The 27012-nt window shown below is 42.5% G+C and overlaps 2 protein-coding genes across 3 annotated transcripts in view; both read left to right on the forward strand.

Annotated features, from left to right (window-relative positions):
• Positions 1-46: 46 nt before the first annotated feature.
• Positions 47-11253, forward strand: cdan1 (codanin 1). The gene is made up of 28 exons (XM_046412215.1): positions 47-211; positions 699-1411; positions 1516-1716; positions 2050-2240; positions 2453-2569; positions 2676-2754; positions 2881-3001; positions 3572-3681; positions 3866-3955; positions 4053-4128; positions 4279-4484; positions 4819-4963; positions 5193-5336; positions 5528-5694; positions 5889-5970; positions 6111-6200; positions 6281-6335; positions 6492-6628; positions 6724-6827; positions 7121-7270; positions 7368-7431; positions 7555-7633; positions 8404-8630; positions 8832-8939; positions 9029-9092; positions 9327-9538; positions 10011-10118; positions 10246-11253. The coding sequence occupies exons 1-28, from the start codon at positions 134-136 to the stop codon at positions 10366-10368; spliced, it is 4041 nt and encodes a 1346-aa protein (XP_046268171.1). The 5' UTR covers positions 47-133; the 3' UTR covers positions 10369-11253.
• Positions 11254-11373: 120 nt separating this feature from the next.
• Positions 11374-27012, forward strand: part of stard9 (StAR-related lipid transfer (START) domain containing 9) — a 40203-nt gene continuing 24564 nt past the window's right edge. For both annotated transcript variants that reach the window (XM_046412210.1, XM_046412212.1), the window contains exons 1-3: positions 11374-11759; positions 14674-14743; positions 17045-17161. In XM_046412210.1, the coding sequence (XP_046268166.1) occupies positions 11713-11759; positions 14674-14743; positions 17045-17161 (234 nt within the window). In that variant the 5' untranslated portion in view covers positions 11374-11712. The remainder of the gene's footprint in view (positions 11760-14673; positions 14744-17044; positions 17162-27012) is intronic.

Consider the following 27012-nt stretch of genomic DNA (forward strand, 5'->3'; position numbering starts at 1 on the left):
GAACATCTTTGGGACTGTCAGGATCTGCCAGCCGCCCACGTAGTTGACATGCGTCATACGCATTACGCGTTACGTACTCGTTGACCCCGCCCACTGCCGCTCACTCCTTTAGCCGCGCAGCGGCTGGTCAGAAATGGCGGCTCTTTTGGAATCTGTTCTGTTGAAGAAAACGGATATTAATGCTGTCTTGGACTGGTTAAAGAATGTTGAGGTTGGTCTAAAACGATCAAGCGTCACATGAGTGAGACATCTCTTACGCTCTTGCTCTTGTATAGCGAGTTTTTTTGAGGTGACATTGCTCACTACTGATTGTAAACAAAACTTTTAGCTGGAGGGCTAGCAAGCTAGCTTAGCTAACGTGACAGCCTGGATGGGATGGACTCTAGACGAGACGCTACGTTGTCAGCTTGCATAGCACGCATAGCTGCTTCCTGCAGTTATCATTATTACTGTCCAAAGACGGCTGTGCATTTTAGCAGTTGTTGGTCAGTGCATTGTTAGCTAGGTCAACAGGCTATTTAATGCATAAATGCTTGAAGCTGCCCAGCAAAACAGCTACTGACCTAACGTTAGTTACTCTTTGTCTTAGTTTCATCGTGGATTTCATAACGTTAACAAACTGTGCCATTTCAACTTTAGAAGTGCTGTATTTGTGGCAGTTCATTTTTCAAAAGTTCACTTTGATCTCTTTTCAACAGGAGTGTGACAGCCTTGCATTTATTGAATCTGGGGTGACATTTCACAAGCAAGAATTCGTCCCGTTCCTTTTAAACTTCCTGAGAGAGCAGAGCAGTGAAGCACTAACTCATGGCCCTGCCACGCCAGCCAAGACCCCCAGCCGCCACAGATCTGCTGCACAGACACAGGGCTTCTCTGACAAGAGGGGTTGCAGGTCTGCTGGTGGTGGAGCTGGTTCTAGGGGTGCCAGTCGTGTCCAGCTGTTTTCTCCTGCCTCCTCCGTCTCACCTGGGACTGAGGGGGATGCTTCTGGTCAGTCGGGATCTCACTGTCTGAGTGGGGTCAACGCCTTCAGTAGTCCTTCCTCTACTTCAGCATGGAGTCCTGCCTCCAGGCCTTCAGGCTCTGAGCGCCGCTCTGGCCAGAGGATCAGTCTGGGGGACTACATGCTTTCTCCTCCTGACCTCCAGTCCAGCACCAACTTCCAGTCACAGAAGGGCCGCAGGAGAAGTGGAGGCAGCATGTCAATGGGGGTACAAGGAAGACATGGAGGAGGACGTGGAGGACATCACAGTGATGAGATCGGGCGGTGGGATAGTGGGGGGAGGAGGTCAAGTAGAGGAGGAGGGTATAGTAGGATAAGTGAGCAGGTTTCACCTCCATCTGTGGGGCAGCTCAACTTAAGCAACTTGGAAGACTTCCCTCCTGTGGGATCCTCACCCATTTCACCTGCGTGAGTCCACACAACTCTTAGTTTAACAAATGTCTCCGTCTAACTGTCTAACTGACTCCATCCTTGATTTTCATATCTGTTTAACGGTTTCCATTTTTCTTCAGGTCATCCAAACCATCTAGAAGAATAAACCCAACACCAGTTAGTGCAGAGCGGCCACATTCCAAACCAAAGACCTGCTTCACCTCCACTCCATTTAGTAAACCTTCTACCCCCCCATTAGCTGTAGAGGCCCTTGAGGGGTCAGTGACAGCGTGCAGTCCTCTGAGCCTGCAGGAAGAGAGGGAACTGCTAAAGAGGGAAAAGTAAGTGCACATGCAGAATGAAGAAAAAGGTGACACCAGAGGATTTATACTGTTGATCTGTCCAGTGCCTACTTGGCTTCTACTGCTTGCCATTCTACATTATAGATCAGTAGTGCCTTGCTGTATTCCATAGGGATTTTTATAAATGTAAAATAGATTTTAAGATTATTAGTCTATACCGTCATTATAATAATGACATTCTTAAAGTGATTTCTACACAAATGACACAATATCACTTTTTTTTTTTGTCGGTTTTGGCTCCACGTGAGCACCACTTGTTCTTCACTTCAGTTTATCTCTGCTGTGTCTCAATCAGAAATTTCTTGCTTTCAGGACAAAGCGAGCCCAGCAGGTCGGCTCTCCTCTGCCGTCCTCTCTGGACCCTTGCACCCCCACAAAGTCAGGACTTAGGGCGGGATCTAAAGTTACACCAGAGTTGCAGACACCCTGTCCTGAACCATCTAAAGTCACCTTCTCTTTGGACCTTGATGTCCTAGCAGAGCTATACTGCACCTGCATTTCTGGTACATAACCACAAGATGGTGATAATGTGCTAAGTGAAGACATTATGGAGGAAAGAATATGTTAAATATTTTATCTATTGCTTTTAAAGATATTTATATGTTTATAGAGAGTAAAAAATAAACAAAACAAATGACTAATTAAGAACTCAGACCTGACCACCAAATCTGAAGATCTCAGAGGATGAATTTGTGTGTGTTTTCATGTCTTACAGAAAATCTAGTGCCAAATATTTTCCTGGAGCTTTTCTTTGTAATGCAGTTGCTAACGTCTCGGTCTCCTCACACTCATGATGATGATGAACAGGAAAGCTTGTGTTCAGCGAATTCAGGTGTGCAAACAGCTTTTAAAACACTTAAGTCCTGTAAAAATCAAAACATTATCATTCTTCAACTTTGATTTGAATTGATGTTGAGCCATCTTTTTCACATTTTCAGATGTTCTGGAGAGATGTTACCTGAGACAGGTACACAACTGTGTGTACTTTGCAGTCAAAGTTCTGGAGAATCAGTTTCAGTGAGTTGTTTTATAATTTGTACCAGTTTGTCTAAATTTAACAAGAATATAGTCCTTTTTCCATACTTAAGTGACACTGCCCTTCCAGTCTCCTTTAGCTGATTTCTAAAGATGTATTTTTGGCAGGTTGGTAGCTCATTTGGACAAGTGTACCTTGCGTCTCCTGGCAGAGAATGAAAGGGTGGCATCTTTCTCGCCAGATCTCAGGGACCGTCTGACTCAGGCCCAGGACAGAAGCACAGCCAAGGTAACACACTTGCATTGTGTGATTATAAATGCTTGTTGTTGCCAGAATGTTATTAAATAATATTAAATATTGGCCGCAATGCAGCATACTGTTCTAAAAATGTTCTATCTTTATTAGATTGTGTTATTAACTGCAGCAATTGGTCAAGTAACTGATTAGTAAATTAATATTACTATAATCTGAAACTATTTTGATAATCGATGAATCATTTGAATTACTTTCAAGCAAAAATATCAAGCATTGGACTGTTCTGGCTTTTCACATGGGAGTATTGTTACTTTTCATTGAGTAATAGAAAGTATAGTAGAATCTTTTTCTGGTATTTACCATTCCCATTTTCTGATGCTTTGTAGGCCAAATGATTAATCACTTCATTTCTGCAAATATTCTTAATCAATGATAAAAATAATAGTTAGTTGCAGCCCCAATAAATGTTGGTAAATATATTGTTGATGCCACTTCCTTTACTTCTTGGAACCCTTTTGTGAATCACTAAAAAAAATTTCAGAATCTGTAATTCTCAGACATACTAAAACTATTTTGCACCACTTGTTTACTTGTGTGTTCCAGCTTTCTCCTTCAGTTTCCACTTTCATCCACTCAGTCCCGTTTGAACCTGCTACTGACAACCGGTCCAACTTTGGGAGTGACAAGGCCTTTCACACCTTCAAAAAGCAAAGGTATATCACACCTGGTTGCTATTTTTTAAAGCTGCCTTCTCACTGTGCGTCCAGTAAAAACTACTTTTTATGACAGCGGAGAAGTCTTGATTGAAAACAGGCTGAGCAAAAGGTGCAACTGCTGAATTAGACTTTATCATCAGTTACACTTTTGCATTTGATGTTTTTGCCCCTTTTTTTCCAGAGATATTTTTTATGAGGTGTTACGAGAATGGGAGGACTTTCACAAGGAGCCGGGATGGAACTTTGACTCTGTTCTCGGTAGTAAAATAAGGCAAGTCTAATTTACAGTCTGTTTTTAGTTTATAGACCAAGTGTCATTTAAAAACTGCTTGCTTTGTGCCCTTCGTTGTAACATCTTCTTTTTTTAGAGGAATGATGAGCCAACTGACCTCTGCAGGAAACCATTCCCATTTTGCCCGTCTGTTCCTGAAGCAACTTGTTCAGGTAGATTGTGGCAAATCATTTACACTCCCAAATTCTAACAAATTCTTTTCAGACACAGACCTCAGCTGCTTTCTGATTTGCTGTCCTCTCCATGAGACAGCGTGGCATATTGCACAGAGTTGGCAGAACAAGTCCACCATTGTTTTTTAGATGTGTAAAGGCCCCCGTGTGAACAGTTCTCCTGGGGATACTCCCGATGCCGACCTGCTAGGCATGCTGGGAGCCGACAGTTTGGGGCGTCTGAAGCGTCTCGAGGAGCGTCTCATTCAGCCTCATGGGGTTGTTGGTCCATGCCCTCCTCCATCCTTTCCTGGTCATCAGGAGTTTTTCAGGGACTTCCTGCAGACAGCTAGCTGGTAAGGCAATACTTCCAATTACATTATATCATATCAACATTATAAAATTTACTCCTAACATTAAAGAAGTAAATTTATTTCAGAGCTGCTTAAGCTGACAAAGTAGTTCTTCCAGTCTTTTCGTGAAAGGCTGGGTTATGTTGTATATGTTTTTACTTCTTCATTATCAGTTATATAAGTTGATAATAACTCTTTTCTTTTTGTGTACTTTTTTTACTTTCTGAGCAAGTTATTTTTCATTTGTCAGATGACCATTTTGAACCTAATTAAACATTTTACTTGACAAAAACAGTGTCTGTTGTCTCTCTAATGCATCTTACATATTGTGCACCAGCTGCCAGCTGAACCAGCACTTGCAGGACAGCCTGTGTCAGCAGCTCCTCCAATTGAATGAGGTGTCCATCCTGAGCCCTCCAGCGTCCATCGGGGAGGGAGAGCAGGAGGAGGAGGAGGAGGGAGACGGGGACATGGAGCAGCAGGTTTGCTATCAGAATCAAACAAAGTGATGTTATCAAAATGTCAGTGTCACTGATTTGTTTTTTGCTTGAAGTGGCCTGTCAGTTTGGATCAAGCTAATTTTACGACCAGGACAACGAGAACAGTGTGGATAGTGTAAAATTACAGACTTGATTCAGAAATAGTCTGACAGACGTGCAGTTCATTATCGTATAAACCCTCCGTCCTTCTCTCTCCATTCCAACTTATCAGGATGAGAAGCAGCGGTTCACCTCAGTGCTTCTCCTCGCTCGTCTTCTGGCTAAGTTTTTGGGATTCATTTCCTTTCTTCCTTACCAAACATCTGAGAGACCATCCAGGGAAATACAGGAGGCTGCCATAGCCCTGCGCAGCAAGGTGTGGGTTGAAAAAAAGAGGCTTTATTTAATTTTTGCAACCAGTTTGAAATAGAACAGGTGAAGACCATCCTGAAGGATTATTTTCCTGCAGCTGTGTTAGTTGTATCTCACTAAGAGAGCTCTAAAATGTACTGATCTAAATGCATGTGTGATGCCAGGAATTCACTGAAAACTCTGTTGGTCCCTCAGAGTGTTCCAGTGCTGGATGTGTGCGCTCTGCTGACTAACAGTATGAAAAGGAGGCGCACCATCCTGACTGTGCCCTGGCTGGTGGAGTTCCTCTCCATGTTGGACTTCATTGGTCCTCTGCTGCTCTGCTATAGATCTGCATTAGGCACACTGCTTCTCCTGTACAGGTAAAAAAAAAAATTGTCAAAGAATGGACAGAAGAGCTCCACTTCTTCTGTGCTGATATTGTTTTTATGCATTTCTTCCTTGTAACAGTAAAATGTCAAAAGAAAAATCAGATGCGTCTAAAGAACCTCATGCCACTATTTTTATTTCTATGTTGCTGCTTCACTGTTTAATATTACTTTTGTGTGCTTTGTAGGAGAATGCTGCTTGGCAGATGTGGAGAAATGTGTTACCTGAACAAGCTACTCATGGTGTCTGTTTTGGGTTGGCTTTTCCAGGTGAGACCCGATCGATTGTTTTTCTGTATATTGTGTTGTCGAACAAAAAAATCTACTGTGCTCACTTTTGTGTTTTTCTGAAAGTCGTATTCGCTTTTCACTTAACAGCCAATTAAACTTGATCTGTCGAACTCATGTAGATCCCAGTGATTCCTGAGGACATTTTCTTCACCAGTGAGTTCACTGAGGTGGCCAAGCTGGAGGACAGCAGCACAGCCGCCGCAGGGCTTGTAAGTGAAATTCACTACTTGTCCTAAATGACCGCTACTGCTTTTTCATTTATGCTGATGCTTTTCTTGTTCTTTTGTAGGATTGTATTCCCCTGGTGGATCAGCAGCTCCTCTATACATGTTGTCCATTTCTTGGTGAGTAGAACCTGGATTAAGGCCACACTTTTTAAATTCTCTGTAGCAGTGAGTTAAAAGCCTGTGTCACATTTGGTGGGAATATGTTTGCCACAAAGTAACCAGCACTTGTTTAAGCTGTGGATTGATGTCCTGCCTTGTTTTTATCTTGTCCAGGTGAGTTCCGCAAACTCCTGGCTGCCTTTGTGTCTGGAAGCACAGCCAAGAGTGGAGGGATCATCCGCAAGATCACCCCCACTTCTGCCGAGCTCAGGGATATGCCAGCTGCCAACAGGTCGCAGCAGAAACTGCAGGTGAGTCAGCAGTCGAGGCAGTGAAGTGAAATGTGGAATGACATCTCTGAATTGCCTGCATGCGAGTATTTAAATCAATCGTTTACATGTCGCAGGTGGACCTTGAGCAAGCCTTCTTTCACAATCAGCCTCCGTCACTGCGTCGCACCGTGGAGTTTGTAGCGGAGAGAGTCGGCTCCAACGCCGTCAAGCATATGAAGTACGTATCACGGAGCTAAGAGGGAGGGATGGATCTGAGAACTGCACAGGAGCAGTCGTGGATGTCAGAATTTCCAAGTCACAAGTTTCTAAATCAGCTGTATCACATTTCTTTATTTGACTTCCACCAGCCCTCTACCAAATTATGTTTTAGAATTTAAAAGTACTTTCGGAATGGCAGTCAGTCAGCCTGCAACTTTGGGTGGTTGCCTGCCTAAGAGGCTATTAACTGTTCAGCAGTCTGCATGATGAAAAAATGATGGAACTTTTTATTGTTTGTCTGTTACTCAACAGGGCAACATTAGTAAGTGAGTTGGTGGAGCGAGGTGAGAAGATGCTTAGAGATGGACTGGAGTCGCCAAATGCAAACCCTTCAAAACTGAACGAGTCCATCTGCGCTCAGCTGTGTGTCGTGGGATTGGAGGCCCTGGCAAAAGCCACCAGGTACAACATCTTTGCTTTTCAATGGCCGTTTGTGTTTCAGTTCACTTCTGTTTGGTAATCTCTTCTTTAAGGTAATCAGTTTCATGTTGTTCTGCAGATTTTGCTGTGAGAAGGGTCCTGAGGCCATAAGAATTCTGCTCCCAGATGAGACCTCCCCTGCTGTAAGTCCTGTAAAAATGATAAACTGTCATGTCAAAAAATAATTCAAGTGTGACAATCTACAGAACAAAGTCAGACAAACAAAGCCGTGTTTCCCATGTTTTGTGCCCTCTTTGTCTCTGCAGGTCCTGACCACCTCAGAAAACATCACCAAACGTCTTGCAACAGAAAAGGCCTGCAGCTGGCTCTCGGCCAACATCACAGGTAGGTAGTTAATTCATCGTGCTTGTGCTTATGCTTGTTTCTGCTGTGCTAAATACAAATTATGTGCACTCCACCGCAGGCTACAGTCTACAGTCCACATCCTTTTAAGTGTGATATCGGAAAATGAAATGTATTTGATATGTGTGTTCCATTCCATAGCTCATAATTTGAAACCAGACATACTTTGATTGTTGCCATAAATTATGTTGATCAACAGCTTTAATGCAGGGATGCTTCGATTCAGTTTCTTTTTTTCGGATTCTGAATCCTCTACTCAGAATATCTGTTGATACTACTCCAATACTATTCAGTGCTACTCCCTTTTTCACAAATTTAATTATAGCTAATTTATATGTAAGGCAGCTTGAAGCCAGAGACTGCTTTGACACTAAAAACAGAGCTGGTGCACCCTCACATTGACAAACCTCCCCCCAAAAAAACAAAGTAAAATTCCCAGGAATGAATCGGGTCAGTGGATCTCTATTTTAATGTTGCAAGTAGATTTTCATGAAGGCAGAAATGGATTCATTGTTTTGCAGATTAAATTGTGATAGAGCTCAGTTAAACTCTCTAAGGATGATGATACTGTATGTCCTGAATTTGTGTGCATGCAGCAGATCTTTAACGAACTGAATGTTAAAGCCCTCAGTGCTGCTGGGATTGTGTTATAGTACATAATTTCCATGTTAGATCAAAAGAAATAAACAGGGACGTGAAGGTACGGTGAGGACATTCATCTAAGATTTCCTTCCTGTTTTGCTAACCGCCAGCCCTGATCAGACGAGAGTGGAAGAGCAGGTACGATCGTGTGATGAAGGCTGTAGGAAGTCCAGTGGCTCCAGACTCGGGGAATTTGGAAGGTGCTGTGGTTGAGCTGGTCACCCAGGAGCAGTCGACTACTCCCAAGAGGAAACAAGGAAGTGGGAGAGTGGCATCCTGTCCTCCACACTGCAGCCACGGTGCCTCACTGCCCTCTGACATCCTCATTGAGATGAAGGTATGAGAGGAATCAGAGCTGCTACAGATGCGGCACTGTACTTCACTGTTATGTTGGTAGTCTGGGGAAAAAACATTTTGGTTAAAGTATTATTGTTTTCTTCATGACAGCGTGCATCTTCAAAGAATAAACCTTTAGTTTCTCACTGAAGTAGAATTGAATGATGTCTGAGCTTCTACATAAATGTAACTTTTAATGTAGGAGTTGCTGAGTATTGCAGTAGGCCCCAGGACTGATGAGGAGCTGCCAAGTGGCTCTCAGATCACAAGGCTGCTGCAGAGAGTGGGAGACGCCCTGGCCTGCAGAAAGGTACACAAGTGCAGGAAAACAACACTTGGTGGATGTGCTGATTTTTGCCAGTATTCATCACACTCTGTTCCTCTTGTCTCTTCGCTTAGTTCTCAACTGCTGTGTCAGAGCAGATGCTGCTGAACACTACAGTCCTGCTGGCTTGTAAACTGGGTAAGAGAGTGCAGGCTGTGAATGAAAGACTCTTAATTAAAGGGAAAGTGTGTCTTTATGACATGCAGAGGGTCAAGTGTAAACTGCTTAATTCCCATAAGTGCCGCTGCTTCATAAGTGATGTTATTTAAATATCCCTGTGCAGCTGAAACGGAGGCAGCACAAAGCACAGTCGACAGCCGTGTACAAACCTGAGTGCCTGTTTTGTGTGTGTGTGTGTGTGTGCGCACCTAGTGTCTGCAGAGCTGCCGGTGTTGTCGCTGTCAGGGTGCAGCGGAGGTGATGGGGTTGTGGTGGGTCCTGGTTCAGGGTCAGAACCTCCTGTCAGAGCGCTGCTGGAGCAGCTTGCTGAGCTGTGGGAAAGAGACTGCGGTTCCTCCACCCCTCTGCACCTGCTTTTCACCCCACTCACTGTCACAGCTGTGCTGAAGGCCAGCGACACTGAGGTACGTCTACCACTGCTGCTTTGACTGACTCAGAAGTATTAAATTAATGATGCTACGACAACTGCTTTTAGCTTTTAGACCTGTGTGTTTGATCATCAGCTGGCACTCAAAAGGAGCCTTTTTTATCAGTGTTAGGTTGTTATGATGAGATATCTTTGTTTTTCTTTGGTTTCTTTTCTTATTCAGACATTTGACAGGCTTTTTAATATAAACTTTTTAACCTTTTTTGCTGCAGTTGGACAGCTGATAGTACAGACAGACAAAAATGGAGGGACAAAAGAGAAGGATATCACCTGTAACAAATGTCCCTTTCCCTGAATTGAACAAGTCAACCACCAGCATACCTTCTATGTTTTTTTGAATTTTAATCTTTTCTATGTGTATATATTTAACCTTTTTTTTTTAACATCCTTGAAAGTTGTTTGACTCCGCAATCTTTAACCTTTTCAAATGCATTCCTTTGTCGTTGTAGTGGAACAACTACCTGTTCCTGGTCAGACAGCTGGTTGACAGAGGGGTCCTGAGCGAGGAAGAAGTCATATCTCATTGGAAGAAGTTAACAAACTTGGCCTTGCCAGCGGTGAGAGGTTCCCTGTGTTCTTGTCATCATGTGTTCCTTGGGAATTATTTCCTTTATCAGTGATGTGACCTGTTTTGACTCTTTTCATCTCTCTCTCTTTCTTGCTCCCTTTGTTCTGTCATTTCAGAAGCTGATAGAAAATTTTCAGGTGCGGTCACAGAGCACTAAACCCGCCTTGCCTGTGGCTGAGTTGCAAAGCCGCATGGACATGCTGCAGGTCTCACAACAGACAGTAGAGGGAGCTACATGACAACAATGATACTACCCAGTCACCCACAGCATCTTTTGTGTGGTCACCACAGTGTTTTATGTCACGTCTGTCAGTGCGCTGCTTAAGACAGAGACGGTTCTGCTTGACTTCTCGTTGTCGATCGTGTTTCGAGTGTTGCATCAGATGTGCACGATGTGCTGCAGAGCCCATCAAAGCTGTTCCACAGTCAGCCTCTGCACACACACTTTGCAATCTTCAGACTTTTGTTCTCCACCTGTGAAGTGACAGCAGCCTTTCATGAATCCCTCTGCTCTTTTGCTGAGGCGCGGGTGAGAAACAGAAAGCCCTGCCAGTCAGAAGTAGCCCGGGACCACAGCATCTCACAGCTTAGGTCTGTCGAGCCTTCCTGCAAACGAACCTGCTTAACGATTGTGTCTGAAGGGGAAATACCACTAGATCAAGAGTATAACAGAGGAAGGGTCGGCATCAAAATGAACGTTTTGTTTTTTTTTTATTTTGCATCCTAGGACTCAAACTGAGTAGCTTCATTTCCTAAGAGGTACATTTAATAAAACATAATTATTGTCCCAATTTTTTACATGTGATGTTTCTTCAAATAAGCCATAGTTTGAGAGAGCTGCTAAAAATGAACTGAAAATTCAGATTTTCTTTGTTGGTTTTTAGACCCATAAGAGGGAATAAATATGTTGATTTTAGTATAGCACTTTGACACTCTGCCTTTGACCGCCTTCACTAGTGACTGCATGTGTCTACCATGAATGCAAGACTGCGTTTGTGATTGTGTTTTTGTTCATGTTGAACGAGGCTTTATCCCCAGCTGCTTTTAAATTGAAAGATGTTTTTTTTTATGTTTCCTTAAAATTAAAAATATAACAATAAAGATGTATTCTGGCTTAAGTGTTGCATTGTGTGCCGTCATTATTTTGTACTAATGGATAGTTGTACATCACTGAAATAGACCTCAGAATCATATAAAGTAGAAATCCCAGTTTCACACTTGAAGTAGTGAGGGGTTTAAATAACAACAGACAAGCAGAAGGATTTGAATATGGCGTAGTGGGCGGGCGGGATACAGCAGCATCTCTCCTCCCTCCCCTCCCTTTCAGTCCAGCAGGAAGTTTTAGTTCTTGTGTTAAGAGTTTTTTGGAGAGACGCGGCGGGCGGTTAAACCCGCGACCAGCCGGCAGAGATGACATGAGCAGCGGGCGGCAGGACAGTTTTCTTCCGTTTTTTTTATTTTATTTTATCTTATTGTACAGCAATGCCAGAAGACTCAGTATGTTCAAACGGGGAATAATTGATTTACTCCAGCTCCGAGTTATTCAACTGCTGAGTTGTGTGTAAAATCGTCCTTAAGGCGTCATGGCAAACGTTAAAGTTGCCATTCGAGTCCGCCCTCTTAACACAAGGTAAGTTCTAAAGTTAGCTAGCGGTAATTGTCTCTGTTAGCTAACGTGAGGCTAGTTAAACGGCTTGATAAATGGACATTATTAGAGCTGCTTTATTGCAGTCGCCTCCGTGTTTGACTTTTTGTCAGAGCCGTTTTTGCCAGCCGCTGTGTTGTTGATGTCTGTTTGATGCTTGTTGCGTTCACAGCATTGCGCCTCTCAGTTTTTATTAGCTGTACTGTCTGTTTTACTTTATCACCAGTTATAAGAGAACGTTAAGCTAGCTGGTTAGCTAGCTGGTAAAACTCTGTGCAGGAGGTGCACATGGTGAATAATGACAACTGTGGCTGTCAGTTGTTGTGTGCAGTAAGTGTGTGTGGTGCTGAGGGATGTACAAAAGGAAAATGGTTGGGCTAGATTAGGTTTTAAAGTGTCTTAACTGCAGCCGATTGTGTACACACAGCAGCCATTAGGCTAATGGTGTACAATTAGAAATTAAATGTGATGTATTCAAAACACCTGTGCAAGTATGATTGTATGAATGATGAGGAAGTATTGAAAGAGTCAAGTAATACTGTACAGAGATAATGGAAACTATCACCAGTTATCTAAGCTCATTTAAAAAAATTTCAAGTATTTACCCAACATTCACATTCTTCTTCTGTTTTTCTGTTAGCTTTGAAGATTATAAAAAGAACACAATCAAAACATCTGTTGGATTAATTTGTCAATCAACAGATAATTGATGAATCAGAATTTTTTTTGTCGATCAGTTTCTTGAGCCATTCTGACGTTTACATAAATACTGAACATTTGCTGGTGTGTGTTTCTCAGATGTGTGCTTTTCTGCCCTGTAAGATCAATGTCTTTGGGTGTTGTATGGTTGGTGGGATAAAACAAGCCATTTCAAAGTGTCACCTTGGGTTCAGGTAAATCTTGCGTACAGACAAATTTTTAATCAACATTAAAAATAAATGGAAGTTGCACCAGATATATGGTGTATTAAGCATTGGCTTGTAAAAGTGAAGCCTTAAGTGAATCCTTTCATGTTCAACCCAAGATCCCATGTTTTTCATAGCTGCACCTTTCCATCCAATGGAAATTATAAACACCTTATGCACATTTTCCCAAAATTCAACCTACCATTGGTATGTTTGTTCTATCAGTGAAACAACAGCATTGATGAGGTTGATTTCATAACATGAAACAAAGGAAAGAAGATGTCGTTCATGCTTGTATGTATTTATTTTTCTGCTGCTGATCAAATAATCTCCGCAACTCTATTGGGTTTCTAAGTAAAAAGTGTTCCCTTTGTTTAGCGAGAGGCACTTTGGAGAAAAACGTTTTCCTTCTGTTTTTACAGTCCTGTGGAGTCTGCTGTTCTGTTGGAGTAGTAATGTAACATGGGGAGGTTGTAAAGTTACTGTGCTCCACTGGAGCACCCCTTTACATTAACTGGCAAATTGCTACAACATGTTGAATCACAGGTCCTCGGGGTCTGGCGATGTAGAATATTTAAGTTCTGTAGAAGTACATTGAATTGCATTGAACTCCAGGATGCTTGGCAGGGGGTTCTTTATCTGAAAGCCACTACAGTACCGTAACAAAGCATTATTCAGGCTGTGAAGGGCTGGACAATGATTTTTTTTTAACCAGTCTTCCTGGTGTTTTGCATAACAAAAAGATTTCTTATACATAATGTTCACTGTCATGCAAATCTGTACTTCCAGATTTCTGGTTCAGACAGTCTTACTGTCCTTTGATCTTCTCTGTTTTTTTTTTGTTTTTTTTTTAAGAAGGATGTATTTCCTCACTTACATATTTAAATAAGGGCCTGCTGTGCTGTGTGACCGAGATAACATTAACACCAGCCTGGTCAGCTGCATTCCTCATTCAGCCAGGCATAGGATTGTGTTGCTCTTTGTTTTAGTTGACCAGTGGGACACAGTTGGCCCCCATTAGAGTGCAAGCAGCCTCTCACATGTGTAAAAAACATATCAGCCCAATTGTGAAATTACTCGTCTTAGGCTTGTATGAAAACACGTTTTTATGAGGTTTACTGTTTTCCAACCCCAGCCTCCTCTCCTCCATGCTGGTTTGAGCCTGAGATTGAAGGGTGGTGGTTTTGGGTTGGGTCACTGCTGGGGTTGGCAGAATGAGTCCCGCGTGGTGAAGCACAGGGAGAGCTGACTATTACAACAGCCTCCTGGTCAGCCCCGAACTCAGCACAGAGACACGGAGCGTTTGCACTCCAGGCTGCATTCAGCGTCATTATCGCTCCTGGAGATCGAAATGCTCTCAGCTCCATGTTGTGATTGCCTCCAGTTTCGCGTGTGTTGCATCAGATGTACTCGGTCCAGCTGCCGAAGCTCACATAGCCGAGCTGACCTTGTTTTACACACATGCGAGGACACGCACTGGCCTGCATTTATACACACACAATGCTTGTGCTTTCTGTGGGTTGTCTCTTGTGGAAAAAGCCCAAGATGCCTCGTAAGAGGAAGCCTCGGGAGTGAGTGAGGGTCTGTTTTCATTTGAATCTGAAACTGGTGGCGATTTCATGGATCGCACACACACAAATAAATTGTGTTAACGTCATGTGATAGCCTCAAGTCAAGTGGAACCAGCCTAAATGTATCTGGACATCCTCTCAATTATATCTACATCATGAAAAAGAGGATTTTAAACCTATTTAAATCTATCTGCAGGATGTTGAATCCAGAGTGAAACCTTTGTTAAATCTCTGTCCAGTTTGCATTTGGAGTGGTTGACACTGATCATTACTGATAGCGTAACTTAGATCTTCTCTCCTCTGAAGGAAGCATGTTTTTTTCTGATTTGGTCTCTCACTTTTCGTAAACATCCTTCACATTTCTTCACACTTCCAAATATGGGTGTTTACAGAGTTGACTGAAGCTTCTCTTCTTGCTCACAGGGAGATTGCGGATGGAGGAAGGCTTGCAGTACAGGTGGAGGACAAGTTTGTGAGGGTCCGCAATGTAAAGGTGAGGTTTTTTGAAAGTCTCCTAACTGCTGCACAGTTCTGTCCAATATTGACTCTGTGTTTGTGTTACTTTTTGCTTGTTGGTAGGACTGGGTACATTGGGAGTAGTGTATAGATGGTATCTCTCACAACAGGATGTTTATAGCCTTGGATCAGCCTTTTCCTGCTTGATGTCACTGTTGTTTATTACATGTGCTGAGCTCACACACATACACACTTACAGCGAGAGACTGGGAGACCCCTCCTGTCAAACAAATGCTCTCTGACACTCTGCACACCATTACAAACTGCAGCACCACTACAACATTCTTTATTCACCCCAAGGGACTTACAAGAGGCCCAAAAACAACCCATAACAAACAAAGAGAATGAATGTAATTAGTTTTGGTGTTAAGTACTTTAACAGGGAATCTGGTTCCAGGTTTTTATCAATAATCGTAGTCTTATTTGCAAGACAAGAAGAGTGTGTTTTTAAAGAGGTTCTGCACATTTGGAAATAATTACTGTGTGAGCTATACAGTCTTGAAAGCTGATACTTTCACTACGTTACCAACCTACTGCGTCAGACAACTGAGGGGACTCGTCTGATTAGTTGAACTGCATTGCCTCGAGACAGACAGCCTGGTAGCATTTCTGTAGTTTCTGGTGTGGAACATGTTGCATTATGTTTTTCGTTGCATTAGCTGATAAACTTGTGTAGTGTATTTGAGGGGTCTAACTTGTAGATGCAAAATTCTGATTTGGAACATGTTTGTAAATTCAGCATAGAGATCATTTCAGAATTCACATTCAGCTGCAAACCTTGTCCCACATATATGAAGACCTTTGCTGATCAGATTACAGAATCGCACCATTTGTTTACATTTGAACTTAATAAGATGACTTAGAGAGAGAAATTTGGTGGGGGAGGAGAGAATCTGTTACAAATGATGTGACTGAGAGAAACCACATATGGCCTCCCTCTGCCATGGAAAATGATCAAGAAGATTTCTGCGGGTCTCGTGGGAATAATTATTTATGGAAACTGGGACAGTTTCTGAGGATCTGAGACGGAAAGGAAAAAAAAGGGTGGGCTTTAAAGGACAATAAACATACGGTTAACTTACAAACATCAAGTAGTACAAGCCATAAAGACCTACTGAACTTAATTCAAGAGTGTGAACCAAGGAAAAGGGTTAGGGTTAGAGGTTACTGTTTTATAATTAGTCAGTTTTCCCTTGATTGGTTGTAAAACATGAGATGACAAAATTGCATGTGGTCAGTGTTGCTCTTGGCTAATCCTAAACATTACAAGGCATTGTTGAATGCTGGGGAGGTTAAACAGTCATGCTTTCAGGAAAACCAATTGCTGTGAACAAATTGATAACCAGAGCTTAGTGTTGCCAAAGGCCTCAGTCAGATCAGATCAGTGGTCTTCCCATTCATTTTCAGTGTGGGTAATGCATTGAGTCTGAGGTGGTGTGGCCCACAGGGGTTTCCAAAACGCCACCTGATGTCACGCTGCGGTGACCAATCAAATCATCTGGTAGTCAGACCATCTGATCAACGGTGTTGTTGTTGAGTCAGTTTACAGCCTGCTTCAAATGACTATTACGTTGTTTGGTGCCTTACACAACATTGTGCTGTCAGGAAGCTGCAAAACTGAACCTGCAGCCGCCAAATGTAAAAATCATCCCATGATTTCGCCTCAAAAAAAATTCCAGTGCAATAGCAATGGAGTATGAAAGTGAACCGAACCATATGCCTTCTGTCACATGCATAAAATGAACGTTACAGGTTGAAGACAGCAGCGTTAGTGTCAGAGTTAGCGGTGTGGTTCTCCAGGTTGAATGCAGCGATTGGAAGAAATGTTTAGATCCTCTCTTCTCTCTTCATCTGCTGTGCCTGGACAAGCCCAGATGCTGTGCTGTGCTGTGCTGTCTTTCCTCAATTCAGTTCGCAGTAAGCAGAAAGGTGTTCAGTGTTAATGCAGTGAGGCGGCTAAAGAACTAGAGGAGGACTGAATGTGTTGCTAATGAATGGAAACAGCTTGCTTGCAATTCCACACCACAGCAGTCCAATAAACAGAAGCCATAGTATGTGTTTTTAGTCAGTGGTATTTAATTATTTATTATTCTTTTGTTCTCATGTTATTAGATGTAAGAACATGTTGTCTTTTTATACTTTGAATTTAATATTTATTTAGTATTTATACTGTTTTTTTTTTGCATTGTTGTTATATGATGTATGTCAGATTAAAAAAGAAAGGGAATGTGAAAAAGAATCCTTATGTGTTTTCGTCTTCCGTTTTCCTCCACTGAAGCTGGATGGACGCACAGATGGTGCCGTGGATTCGAGGGAGAAGCTTCTGGAGTTTCGCTTTGACTACTGCTACTGGTCGGTGGACCCTGCAGACCCTCAGTATGCCTCGCAGGAGGAGGTAATGATAACTGTGTTTATAGAAATTGTACTGTCCAGCTATTGAGCTTGACTCCAGGTAAGGCAGGATTGCTGTTTAAACATGAACTCCTACACATGATATGGGGCACAGCCTGAATAATGACTGAAAAGGCGCCTCCACAGTGTGTTACAACATCAGCGTTAACATACAGTTTTCTGCCTCCGACCCAATTTTCTTCTGAGGTGGCTGTTGTGGTTCATCCTTGTGGTTGTCCTAGTGGAAATATCTCAAAAATAAACAGTGCTTTGACTCGTACTCTTAAAGATAGATATGAGAGTAGATTCTGACAGGAGAGCCAGCACAACGAGGGGTGCTTATAACCACATTTGTTCTGTTTATATGACGGTTTGTTAATCTGAGAGTGGAGTAGTGTAGTATTGCAGCCGGTACTGTGAGGTTTGCCCTCAGAGGATCTTGTTTGACATGTAGTAATTTGGGCAGCAGTGCCGAAAGATTTTTCTTGGTTTCATGTCATGTCCTGTGGGTGGAGACCAAGTAGTGCGTGCCAATCCAGACATTGGCCACGAGTTGACACTGGGCAAACACAACCACCGTACCAGGAAAAGAGTCCAGAGGAAACTTTGTTCTTGTACACAAACCACAACAAGAGGGTTGTGTATGTTTTGTTGTATATTTACACAAAAGGCCACTCGGGGGATATGATATCAACTCTGTCTGTTACCCAGAAGTCTCTTTGCTTGTCATGACGTAACTAGAATCAGCTTGCTTTTCATGTCCAGGCTCTTGATTGGCCAATTAGATATCTTTCTGTTGCTTTGATTTGAGGGTGTTGCTGGAACATGAGACAGGCTCCAGATCAAGAGGAGGTGGTGCCTAATTCTATTACAGGAAATGTCACCAAAGCCTGTTCATATAGAGTGCTCTGGGTTTTTTTAGATATGTTGTCTTGTTATTAATTTGCATTTCCATCAAGTTTTCATTGTTCAACACAATAGCTGCACCCTTATTTTTACTGTTAAATCTCCTCTCCTTTTTCCTCAGGGTTTGTCTTCTCTGCCACTCCCTCGCTGCCTGTCTCTTTTTCATGTCAGAGATGCCTTTGTATGCGTTTGAGAAAGACAGGACTGTCACTGCCTACACACTGCAAAGCAACAGACAACACAACACTTCTTCCTCTCTTTTTTCCCCCCCTCCCTTTCTGGCACTGTCTTCAGCAGAATTGTGTCCAGTCACAGTAGCCTGGTTGCCACAAGACATTTCTCTGTTGACTCGTGGTGGGCGAAAGGACAGAGCCACTGGCTTTTAATCTGACCTCTTTTCCTGCACGAGACGCCCAAGAATTGCGTCTTTATCAAAGAATCTTGTAGATGACCACGTCAGCCGTTTGCTAATCACATCACAGTTGAAAATATTTGTATTTGGCTTTTCTCTTGTACATTTAAAGGCACAGTGCCTGATGTAAAATGCAGAAAATGCTGTGTTTGTGTTTTGGGGCAGCGAGCCAGATTAATGGATTAACAGTGGCAGGTGGAGTCTATAACTCAACAGTAACTCCAACTATTTTGTCAGACAGATGGCTTTTTTAGAACAGTGAAGAGTCTGTCCAAGTAGCTGCTTGAGTTGACGGATTTGTTATTCACAACCAAAACTTGGGGAATTGATGATAATTTCTCACACTGTTGTTTCGGCTCTTTCCAGTCTTACATTCAGGTAACAAAATCTGACAATTATGTCGTCCGTCATTTTGACTAATTAGAACGCTGATCTACCCAAACCTTTAGTATTTCATGTACAACACTGTCAAATACATATAGACCACCTGTAATAGATCACCCTGTCCAGTTGGTGGCGTCTTTGGTCTCACCTGGAATGTGGTTGATAAACGAGATGAAACAGACAGGATGAAGGACAAACAACTAATAAACATCTACCAGCCAGCAGCAGCTAATGTTGAGGGAGCAACTCTGTTCATCTCTTCTCCCCATTCCCTTAAAAATGCATAATCTGCAAGTTTGTTTTGTATGTCATGTTATTGTGATCGATTTGTTTTCAAAAATGAAACGCTCTTAAATAGGCTATGTCTCATTATGACAGGTAATAATGGATTATGACAGAGTTTTTAACGACCATACCCGTCTAAATGTTGGACTACAAGAAGGCCCAATCCAACCTTTGTTTTCGCCAGCAGTTCATTTTCTCATGGGTTCTACTTTGGAAATATATTTTAACATACTTTCTTTTCTCAGAGAAGGAAGAGAGGGACTTGCCCTGAATTCGTCTTGCACTGTAGTCCCCATGAGACTGAGACAATCTGAGCTTGTACTGGAATGGGACAAGAAGAAAATGGATCTTAATTCCTGCCTTTCCAGTCCAGTAGTATCCCACCACACCCAGGGCCCCCCAGAGACTGGCAGCCCAGCAACTGTACTTCACTCCCCACTCGCTCACTGCACTGTGCCATCAACTGTACATGGCCATGCATCACTGATACTCTTTGTTTCATTCCTCACACACTGTTACAGTGAGAGAGTGGACAGACATGTGGTGGTGTAAAGGATACGTTGGGATGCAGACGCTGTTGCATTCTTGTTAATGAGGTCTAACCTACAAGAAAGAAGCTCATATTACCCAATGGGAGGCCAAGTTCTTAGGTTTGTAAGTGTTTCTAGAAGAAGGTTGAGCAGAGAGAAAGCAAGGGAGCTCTGTCAGGTGAGAAGAAGTAGGATTTTGAAAGAGAGCGATAATCCATAATGGGACCAAGCTGTTGAATTAATGCAGGAGAGAACTGGGACTATTTGTCTAAATGCCGCTTTTGTTTTGGGCCTAGTAGATATTCAGCTAATAAACAGCTTTTTCCACTGTTTAATAACACAAAGCCTCAAGCTTGTTTATTGCTTCTGACAGTAAGAACCATGGGAGAGGAAAGTGAAATAGAAGCAGGGGATTGAGACAGGGATGGCAAGAGAAACTGATTGGGGACAAAGAGAAAGTGGGAACGTGAATTCCTCGGGTAGAGTAGGAGCAGAGGGAGGGGAGGGGAAGAGGGGAGATGGGCAGGGGGTCCACTGTGCCTCTGCAGCCCCTGGCTCTCCCCTGCCAAACTCACAGCTGCCTCACCAAGTGATTTTTCGCAGTTAAATTTCATTACATAGACGTCACTGCTGAGGATTCGTCTCAGAGCACAATGCTGTTTTTTATTGCCAAAAAGAGTCAGCTTGCAGGGGGGGTTTCCCCTCCTCTTCCTCCTCCTCCTCCTCCTCTCTGTCGATGCAGCTTGTGATTCGATTATACTTGCAGTGTTTCTAGGTCTGTGTGTCAGTGGCGCTGCAAACTGAGGAAAGAAAAGCTTCTGTGTATGAGAAGAATCTTCTACACACACGTGAGCATTTACCCCCTCCCCTCCAACACAGTCCAGACCAGTTCAGTTCAGCGTGGTTTCAATTAACTACAAACGGGACTCAAATAACCCACATGCTGTCAGCAGAGAAATATGAGATCTGTGCCATATGGATACAGGAACAACACCTGTGATTTATGGACAGACTTGCTGCTTTTTGTCCATGAAGGCAGAGGATAAAGGGAGTTGTGACAAGAGACACTAAATGTGCTTAGACAGATGTGCAGCAGAAAGGTGCAGGAAACTTGTCTCAGACAGACAAGCAGAAGCTGTTCATTCTGTCTCATATTAACAAATCATAACAGGTGATCTCTGTGCCAAATTCAGATCTCTTGTTAACTGATTGAAATAGATCTGCTTATCTAGGTAGACCTAAATGACCATTATAATTTTCTAGAGTTGATGTATTAAAATTGCTTGTTTTATGTGACCCAATCGTGGCAGGCTTACTGGATGTTCTCTATATTTTTGCAGGACGTATGTTTTTTTTTTGCCATAAGTGATAGAAGAAACCATCTTTGTGTTCACCTCTAATTGCCGTTTGTGTCGTATTTTTATTTTAGTACGGCAAGTAAGACAACGCATGTGTTACCGATGACAAATCACGTCACTATTAGAGGTGTATTGACAGAGCTGCATATTCCTTAGTTAAATAAATATGTCATGTGTATCCCATGATTATTCATTTGATCCATCTAGAATCAATATTTTTGATTGTTAAAATATCTAGAATTTTTTTGCGGCCTTTGTTGATGTATGTGCACTCTGAGTTGTGCCATCATCTGTCAGTAGAAACAGAAATGTATCTGAGTAACCCAAAACTGAAATACAATAATGCAGTCCTGAGGGACAGATGACAGAAGTCTAGATGTGTCTAACAAGAATAGCCTAAAGTTCATGTCAAACTTTAGTGATACTGCACCACTGTATTCCCCAGTGAAGGAATCTTTGCTGTACCACTGTACACAAAAGGCTCCCTTCAGTCTGAAAGCTGGAGAACTCATTTCCAGCCCAGCTATAAGGAGTGCAACATGCAGCTCCACTGTTGTGCTTTGGGGAGGAGTAGCAAATCCCCAAACTCTGTCCAGATATGGTTTTATTTATTTGTTTTGAGTCTAGCCTTTGCCCGGTGTTAGTTGCAATAGGAGTGCATACTGAAAAATAGAATGCACAGCCACAAAGAGCCCCCCGCTTTCATTTTTTTGTTCACTTTCCTGACCCCTGTTCCTCTTTTTCCCACCGTCCTTCATTCCCATGTGCAGGGAGGCCTGAGTAATGAAGAGCAGCCTATCTGCTTGGGCCTGCACATCACTGTCCCTCCACCCTCCCTCTCTTGCAGCCTCTCTAACCCCTCGATGCTAATTTGACCTACAAATTCTGTCCAAGTGTGACAAACGAGAGCGTTGTTGAACTCCGGCCAAACAGCTTCCTCTCTGTCTCTTCTTGTTGTGTGTGATTCTGTCTCCCTGTCTGTGTCCTCCCTTCCTCACTCTGGCTCTCTCTTCATATTTCTCCCTCTTTCACTTCTGATTGTCTCACTCAGTTTCCTAGCAGGAAGTTAAGGTTCTCCAGTGACATTTTTTTTCCTCTGTCTAAAGAAAATCATTTGTTTTTTGCCCAGGGCCCAGCTGTTGTGTTTGTGTAACCTAGATGCAAAGCGTGGGATATGAACCAAAGGACCCTTTGCTTCTTCTGCAGCTGTCCAGTTTTGGAGAGTGCAGAAGAAAGCTGCATCTCCTTTTCTTTTTGTGCCTGTAGTGACCCGTCTTTGCATTGAGCCCAGAGACGTACTTGCATTGAGAGCAGATGTGGAGGGAAAATTCATCTCGTTCCTTTTGGTTGTGTCGAACCTGGCAAAAGTCATGAGAAGCTGGAGTTTTTAAATGTGGCAAAGTGCTTCACTGTGCTTGTCTGGCCTTTTGCCATCACCCTTGACAACATCTTATACACATTTAAGAACACACACTTCACATAAATGCTTCTCCAGGGTTTAGTGTATTGCAGGCCACATAAACCCAGACCAGAAATTGGTATTTTCCACAGCCAGTGATTAGAGGACTCAACTCATTACAGAGGCATTACACCATTGCTTTTTCACTCTTGTCAGCCTGTCGTCATCATTCTGTCTCTTTCACTATTGCCACTCTCTCTCAACCTTTCTCACTCACTTTGCTTTCTCCACTCCAGGCCACCAACTACGCTGCCTCTTTGGGGAAAAATATCCATCCCATGTTTCAAAACCAACATAAAGCACAGTTTATATCCGATTCCTCGTTTTGCAGGAGACCTAATTTTTCTCCGAGAGAGCTGGTCCTAGCTTTGTTAGACACACACCACATTTCAGCTTTCCTTTTGGGATGTGTTGCCAAAGTAGTATTTTACATTTCTCTGCATGTCACCACTTGCTTTAAAAATGGCTATCATGCATATAATGTGGTGGTATTAATTTAAAGCTGTGTGTACACTAAACTGCTCCCTTTTCCCTGACTCTGCATCACTTGAAATTTGAATCTTGAAGCCGTGAGCCAGTCAATGCATTTTATTTGAAGATAGTGGGGTTTGCAGATGAGAATATCATGCAGACAAAATCTCTGTTAATGCATCTTTGTGTGATTGAATGATAGAAAATGAGACAAAAAGATGCTTCAAATATAGCAGAAGCCCGTGACTTGCAATAAACTGCCGCCTCTTTTCTGTGACATCTACCTTTTCTACTTGGTTAAATAGTTTGCATTGTGGGAGAAAAGTGTGTGACTCTTACAAAACGTCATGCTTTGCATTATAACCTGCAGTTTGTGTATACTCAGCGACATACGTCTTGCCTCTCGGCCAAAGCAGAACCTCGTTTTCTTTGCCCTCTACCTTATCTGGAGCTCTTTTGCCACATTTTCAAACCTAAAGCCTTGTTTTAGCCTTCCTTCCTTACTCTCTGACTTTACCTGTTTCCTATACAAGAATGAAAGCTATATTTTGCTTTTCCTCTCTCATTGTTAGATTGTTTGTACATTTTGTTTTCCCCTAGAGAGGGAAGTAAACTGTGAGGCTTTTGTCCATGTTGTGGATGCTGTTTCCTCTACACTGGTCAGACACACACACACACAGTCAATGGTCTGCTGGTGACAATTGCCTTCCTGTTAATGGAGGTGTTTAGTCTGTCCTCTGTGTGTTGACCAGCGTGCACGCTTAGCTCTGACCCAGTCACTTAATCTCCAGGCTGTTTTTCTCCTGCTTCATTTGATCCTGGAGTACATTTCCATTCCAACAATGCAACCTGTCTCTTACCTCAACTGCTTTGTTTGGCCAGAAAATTCCTTCCCAGTGCTGCAGGGTGCTGCAGACTGTGAAAGTAGGTTGTGGCGGAACCAGAGCACAATGGCACAAAAGTGACAATCCACTGATCTAATTTGGTGTGACAGTGATAATGATAATAAGTAACAGGATTATTTTAATGTTGCCACTCATACAGTTTTAAATCTCTCAAGAGGTTGAAATAAGTCTATGTGTTCTCTTGTGATTTTTGTTTTGCAGACTTTTGGCAAAACGATGTAGGGAAAATAAATGAAATGGTGCACAGAGAGAAACGAGAGAGTCAAGTTCAGAGACAGAGTGCACAGTTGAAGTGAAGTACCAGCTCTTTATGTGAAGCCTGAAGGGACCCACAGCCTTGTTGTAGCCCCCATAGAGTGAATTTAAGAGGGTCAGCTTTAACAAGGCCTGTATTGATTCTCTGTGTTTCAGGGAGGAGAGGGTGTCTGTCTGTTTTTGAATAGTAGGATAAGGACAAGACAGGGGCGGCGCTGCTTTTTGTCTTCATGTTTAAGCCTCCATTCATCCAAGAGGCAGGGGGCAACTCTTGGTGGTCTGGACTCCAGGGGGACTGCACACTTGACCACATCACTGTTTATTGGGCAGTTACGTAAGAAAGTCACAATTTCATTTCTGTTTTTAACCCAAAAATATTCCAGATTCCACCTGTTGCCTTAATTTAGGTGTTTTCTCCTCAGTCCAAGTTTATGTGAAGTGTGTTGCTGAACTTTCTGCCATAAATGCTGCTTTTTAAGAGCACTTAGTTAAGGCTTAGAGCTTAGTTTTTCTTTTTCCATGTGACGATTTTAAGCTTTTGTCATATATGATAATAAGCTGAATAACTTTGGCCCTCAAAGTGTCTGATAACATAAGCAGTTTGCATATGTCATGTTTGGCTTGAGTAAATTATAATGATTTTGTACCAACTTACACTATTTCCTGATTTATTTATTATGGAAATTAATCCACAATGGAAAATAATTGTTACTTTCAGCCCTATTTTGGCTAAGTAACAATGTCTTTACTCACACATGTTGCATGGAATGCATTGGAATGATGATGTGTTCGATGTCTCTGCCACAGTGCCTGTTGAGTGATTTATAAGGTCATTGAGCAAGAAAGCTGTTGTGGCAGCGCTTTTACTAGTTACACGTGGCTGTTGTGTGCAGATGGTTGGCTGGGCTACAGAGTAATACTTTGAAATGAAGAATGGTATTTGTAGGGTTTAGGGCTGCAGCTCGCAGTTATTTTCTATTCATAGATTAGTTGAGTGTGTAAACAGTGAAAATGCCCATTACAAGTTTCCAGAACCCAAACTACATCTTCAGATGTCATTTCTGTCCACTTATACAAAACAGAGAAAAGCAGCAAACATTTGATGTTTTGTTTCTGCTTGACTTACATGTTGAATCTTTAATCAGACGTCTTGTTAATTTCCATTTGATTGGGTTATCGTCTCCAGTACTTGGAGGGCTACAAAAGAGCAGATGAAGTGTAAGATGATTCCAGTGCAAGGCAGGTGAGTGTAGTCGTACTTGCGGTGTCTGTAAATGGACTAGAGCTGAAACTATTAATCGATTGCTAGGAAATTTTGATACATTTAATAGACTAAACAACTATTAGACTGATCAGCCGTTGCGGTGTTGCATATCTTGTGACTTTTGAAAGCGAAGTAACTGAAAATTGTCTGTAATTTTACTTAGGATTGCTATTAACATTTCAATCAGGTAGTCAATATTGTGTAATACATTTTCTAGTCTCAGCCCTCATCTCTTATCTTATCTAGATAAGAAGTTGGTCTCTGTGCGAGCTTCACTCCACTGTATCAGTGTTGACCATTTCACTTTTCTCAGAGGAGACTCAGGGTTGCTGAATATTAACACACACACACACACACACACACAAATTCACACACTCCTCAGAACTGCCAGATGACTATTGAATCTTTTCAAGGTGCTTTCTCAAGGCGCGGGCCTTTCACAAGAGCTTTCAACCACATCCAACCTAAACCTATTCCCACCGTCTTGTAAGCCTAGAGTGTACACAGGCTTAGCTCCAAGTTCTCGCTTCTCCTGACAGTGGTTGGTCGTCACACACTCTCACACACATGGGAGGTATGTTGAAATAATTCTTGTGTTTGATCCTTGGAGGTCGTTGGAGAGCTCTGAGAGCATTCCTCCTCTCTCTGTATACTTTCCTGCCAGTATCCGTGGTCCAGGTCTGAGCCCCCTGTGGAGGGGACCCCTCACTGATCTCCGGGGTGTGTTATGATTGTCAGGGGGAATGTGCTGTGTCTCAGGTCTGAGCGAGATCAGGTTGCCACCCCCCCCTTGCCTTTGGACTGAGATTTTGGATGGCCAGTGAGCCCACATGTCCTCAGGAGCTGGTTCAGGTTAAGTTTCTTTTTTCTTATCAGTAATAAACAATAGGAAGGATAACAATAGAGAACCCTTATTCTTTGTCCATTTGCTCTGCCTATAACTGGTAACACATGCACAAACTGGTGCTGTGATCTATAATAAATGATATTAAGGGGAAAACACCTGCATTTCTCACCGCCCACAATGTTCTCTCTGCACTAAGGTGTTCTATAATTTGTTCTTATCACAATGTAAGATCTACATAATAAATAGGGAAGTAATATATTCCAATATTATTATTGTTAATTTTTCCCCATTCATGCAGTAGAGCATTTGTGAGGTCAGACACTGATGTTGGACCAAAAGGCCTGGCTCACAATCATCCTTCCAGTTCATCCCAAAGGTGTTGGATGGGGTTGAGGTCAGGGCTCTGTGTGGGCCAGTCAAGTTCCTCCACACCAAACTCATCCAACCATGTCTTTATGGAGCTTTGCTTTGTGCACTGGGGCACAGTCATGCTGGAATAGAAAAGGGCCTTCAACAAACTGTTGCCACAAAGTTGGAAGCATAGCATTGCCCAAAATGTCTTGGTATGCTGAAGCATTAAGATTTCCCTTCACTGGAAGTAAGCGGCCGAGCCCGACCCCTGAAGAACAGCCCCATACCACACCTGAATTCAATAATAAAGATGCGTCTCCCCGTACTTTTGACTTTATAGTGTATGTGAATACACAGAACTTTCATACACCGTCCAGCATGTGTTTCATAAAAAAAAAAAGTAAGTGGTTGTTGTTTGGCCTCGTGTT

Source organism: Scatophagus argus, chromosome 15 (assembly GCF_020382885.2).
Source record: "Scatophagus argus isolate fScaArg1 chromosome 15, fScaArg1.pri, whole genome shotgun sequence".
NCBI lineage: Eukaryota > Metazoa > Chordata > Actinopteri > Scatophagidae > Scatophagus > Scatophagus argus.